This window comes from Labrus bergylta, chromosome 21 (genome assembly GCF_963930695.1).
Source record: "Labrus bergylta chromosome 21, fLabBer1.1, whole genome shotgun sequence".
NCBI classification, from domain to species: domain Eukaryota; kingdom Metazoa; phylum Chordata; class Actinopteri; order Labriformes; family Labridae; genus Labrus; species Labrus bergylta.
Genome location: NC_089215.1, coordinates 15,043,468 through 15,048,154, shown reverse-complemented (window position 1 = coordinate 15,048,154; position 4,687 = coordinate 15,043,468). Strand labels below are relative to the sequence as shown.

General features: G+C 44.3%; 1 protein-coding gene across 1 annotated transcript; it reads left to right on the top strand.

Annotated features, from left to right (window-relative positions):
- LOC136177308 (uncharacterized) lies at positions 1 to 3,560 on the top strand. Its single transcript, XM_065949966.1, has 4 exons — positions 1 to 155; positions 1,586 to 1,687; positions 1,764 to 2,498; positions 3,230 to 3,560. Exons 1-3 carry the CDS (start codon positions 144 to 146, stop codon positions 2,391 to 2,393), a joined length of 744 nt encoding a protein of 247 aa, XP_065806038.1. The 5' UTR covers positions 1 to 143; the 3' UTR covers positions 2,394 to 2,498; positions 3,230 to 3,560.
- The last annotated feature ends 1,127 nt before the right edge of the window (positions 3,561 to 4,687 follow it).

Genomic DNA, 4,687 nt, shown 5'->3' with positions numbered 1-4,687 from the left:
TTCCTCAAAGAGTGAGACCAACACTCGATAGAAGAATTAACTTTAATTAATGCAAATTAAACCAAAACGATAAAACACATGTTTCCTCCTTCTCTTAAAGGTTCCAGGAAACAGTAGAAGGAGTGGAGACGAGGAAGCTGCTCATGGTTGAACTGGTAAATAAAACAGATTTTAAACAGAGAGTGTTTAAAGGTATTTTAAAACGAATCATTGCTCATCGTTAGGCACTCTCTTCAAATATACCGGACGCCATCGAAAAAACAGTCGAGCACTCTTGTTGTGTTACATCCAGACGAACCATTTCAACACTAAAACACAAAACAAGTCACCGGTTGAGGCAGCGGTAGCTCGACACGTCCGTTGTTTTAGAAGGTAACACCCGTGTTTCTGTCCATGTAGCCCGGTGTGTTTGTAGAGAGAGATGTTTGTGTTGAAATAAATCGTCAGGTCGATCGCTGCAGGGATCCTTTCTGTAACGTTTTCACACACTCGTAATTGCTAGTGTTGTAGTACTCGAGATCAGTCTCGAGACCACTTTTTGAAGGTCTTGTACTCGTCTCGGCATCTAAAGCATTTGTACTCGGTCTTGTCTCGGCCTCAGATTTGGCAGACTTTAAATCAAGACCTTCCCGGTGTTACGGCCTAAAGAAGTGACACGCCCCCTGCACACAAGATGATGATTTTTCTGTGATATTTATGGTCTTGGTCTTGACCCGGACTTGATCCCTTAATGTCTTGGTCTTGGTCTTGTCTCTGTTACTGTGGTCTTGGTCATAACAACACTAGTTATTAGTACATTTTCTTGCAGAAACAAACACAAAATCAACTATTGTGTGAAGCTACATTTAGCCCGGAAGATTTGCTTCATAAACGACTATTTATTCACGTTTTTGTTAGCTTAGAAAAACACAATACTGTGTGTGTGAGTGAGGATGTCAGGAGTTCTTCCCACAGTCTGTATGAAACATGAACGTAGGGTCAGTGACATCCCCCATTGGTTTCGGAAGAGATGCTTTGAAGCCCATCGATGCCTGTGGACATACATTTTGGAAACGCAGCCTTAGGCCCCGTGTCCACCCAGCGTTTTTTCCGGGCAGAAAAGAGCTTGCATGAAGCATTTGTGCGCTGAGAATAAAAGCACTGCTCTGTATGTATGGCCGACACTGCTCCGTTACCTTTTACTGCATGTTTTATATTTGAGATCGTTTTTTTACCCGATCAGACAGCGCTTTTTTTTTGTGGGCCAGTTCACCGCTGACTTGCATTGCAGGAGCTGGTACAACAATGACCTCGTACTGGGCTTACTCAGAGTCGGTTTTATTACCTGAGAAAAAGAGATCCAAACCACGCTGTTACCTGGGAAGATGGATCAAAGACATCCTGAGAAAGAGCATAGCGCCCCCTGTGCTTTAAAGAGCGTACTGAATTATGAGCAAAACTACCATCTCTGCTCTGGGCGCTTTTTGACCCACACTATATTTTGCAACACACGATTTCATTATAGGTCATTTAAAAGAGGTGTTAAAGAGTCTCTGACAGAGAAAGGAAGTCAGCTGTTCATAACAAAGAGTTCCTTCTTGTGCAGGCGTGGAGCTCAGCGATGCGTCTCGGTGTGGATCAGCTGGAGAGAGAGATCAGGGAGGAGATCAATAAAGAGAAACGTCTGTCAGCGCTGCTCAAGAGAAAGGTCAGATCATCTTGAATCATTTATAGCTTAAACATCCTTCAGTCACTCACTCTGCTTCTCTTTCTGCCGTACGAAGGTGACGCTGGAGGGCCTTCAAATGTTTCTGTCAGTGATCCGCTCTAAAGCCGAGCAGGATGTCCGAGTCTGTCTCCTCCAGCTGTCCAACCAGCTGCTCCTCTCCTCCGTCAGCTCCGACACGGGGACGCGTTTCAAACTGGCGCTGATCACGAAGCTCCAGAGGGCGACAGAACCTTTAGTCCCTCAGGTGGTTCAGACCGCCCTGAGCCTCCTCCTGAAAGATCCAGACCCTCGGGTGGAGGACAGCACCACCCAGAATCAGGGCGAGATCAGGGACTCTGATCTGAGACTCAAGACTGAAGCTTCCAGCGCTGTGATTGGCCGACAACTGGCTGATGCAGCAGCTTCCTGTTTCTGTCTGAAAACAAGTTTCAGTAAAGCTGGTCTGCTGCGTGTGTGCACGGCGGTGAGCAGAGACATCGTCCGAGCTGTCTTTAAAAGATTCACTGAGCGCTCCAGAAGCTTCCACCTGCTCGACTTTGATCAAAGTTTCTTCACCGCGAGAGAGAGCGTCCTCGCCATTGTCCACGACATGATGGACGACAGACTGCAGCGTGACGCACTGAGCTGGGAAATGCATCAAGTTTGTACTCAGAAGGAGCTAAAGGTTAAAAAAAAAAATCTGTGATCAGAAGACAATAGAAGTGAAAGTTAGAATAAATTCCGTTAAAGTTTCACTACTTCCTGTTTCAGACTGCAGCGGTGCATCATGGGATGGCTGCAGGAAAAACAGGTGAGTTCTTTAAAAAAAGTAAAGGTTTATGTTGTTCCAAAACGATTAAGATGATTAAAGCATGCAGCAAATTCAGAAATGATGCAAAGTCACAAACAAAAAACGCTGTGGAAGAGAAAAAACGTGATGCAAAAACCGAAACGATAGAAGATGTCACCCGTCTGTTCCTGCAGGGGGCGCTGGAGTTTGCCTCTTAGTTAAAACACACGCTGCAGATTCAGTCTTAAACAGTAGTGCTCCAGGCCTGAAGTGGGCGCTCAGCAGATCAGAATATTCTTAAAGGCAGGGTGGGTAATTTTCTAAAACTAGCATGATTTTGAAAGTAATATTCCCTCAGTGCTCCGTCTACATCCCCACCTCCCCTCTGTGCTCCCTCAAAAGCCACGCCCCCTCACTTACATGCACAAGCGGCGTTGGTCCAGAAGCGGACCTCAGCTCACCCTTTGAGTGTGGGCTCGTGCACGCAAGAGGTAGAGAGCGAGCAGGGAGACAAGGAGGCGTGTGATTGGTTCATCAGATTGGTACCTCGTGGCAGACATTGGTTTTTTCAGGCTTACAAACTGATACAGATGGAGGAAATGACCAACCCTGCCTTTAACTGAACAACAGGAAGTGTTTTTAAATCGAGTTTTTTCATTTTGCATCATTTCTGAATTTGCTGCATGTTAATTGTTTGACTGTTGCCGCTCGTTTTACCCTTGAAGGCCACCGTACATTTTATCTGATTTTAGATGAGAACGACCAGCAGAAGTGGTTTGGAGTGTTCTTCAGTGGGATGTGGAAAAAGATGATCAACAAGTCCTCAGAGGAGTGAATCCCACCAGCTGCTAGCTCTACATGACATGCTGCACAGAATAAGACATATTCAATAAATTATTATTAACATAAAGAACATCTTTACTTCCTTTAGTTTATTCATCACTTACACTCACTCCTCACTTCTCCTCTTCTTGTTTTGTGGAGCCCTCTAGTTGCTGTGACGGTGTCATTACAGATTAAGACAGAATATCAGTGCAGTAAGGCGTCTTTTAGGAGGGGATATCTCATATTTTCTGATGTGACGCTAATGAGACGAGTTGCAGAAATGTGGAGGTGCTTTCGTGTGTTTTTAACAGACCTAATGGTTGAAGAAAAACCTGCAGGTGTGAAAAAATAAACCAGATCATTTGACTGGTTTATTACTCACATCTAATCTGATTCTATGCAGCTCACTTTAGTGTGACATCGATCACGCAGGCAGTATCCGACGCCTCAGTGAGCTCGGCCTTCACCGTTGAGTCCTCGTTCATCTCAAACTAGGAGGCTGTCAGCGCTCAGGATGTTCTCCTGCACTGACACAGTCCTGAACTCACGAGGAGTCACTCTCTGAACTGCAGCAGAAAATAAAAAAAAGAATCCTCACACCAACTGACTTTAAGGAGCTTTACTATATCTTTACATTTGTGTCTTCTAATAATTATTATTTCTTTTTAAAGGCTACCAGTGGAGTTTTAAAAATTCATATTTGGGCTTTTATGTTGAAAAACACAAGAATATATTTATTTATTTAACATTTTGTCAACATTTGAGTCCAACATTTGAGTCCTGCAGCTCTCTGAAATTTGGTTCATGAACTTCTGGAAGTCTGGAGGCCCGTTCTGAAACCATGAATAGATTTGTAAAAAGATGAATGAAGTATCAGAATGTTGCTGCTTTAATGAGGCTGAAGCGTGGTCAAAGAGAAACAAAGAGAAACACCTGAATGCATGAAAGAGTGACATGAGCCTCTAAGCACGCTCTGAAGCTAATGACATTCCTGTGATGATGAGGACGCCGACAGGGAAACAAAAGAAAACAGACGTAGATCCATCGTCCTCTGCAGCCGCTGTGATTGGTCCAAACGCTCCTTTGGTTATTTTTCTCTAATCACGGTTAATCCTCCGCTCTCATGCTAGCTTTAGCTGCTGAGGATGAGTGACAGCGAGGAGGAAAGTTATTTTAACTGAGAAGGAAAATATCAGCCCTGATCTCTGCAAACATGCTGAGATTAGACTCACACATACACACACTCACCGACACACATACACACAAACCAACACTCACACTCACACACTCACACCGACACACACTCACACACACACACTTACACTCAAACACACACACACTGAGAAACAAATCAGAAATCAGAAATAATCAAACGCTTGTGATGC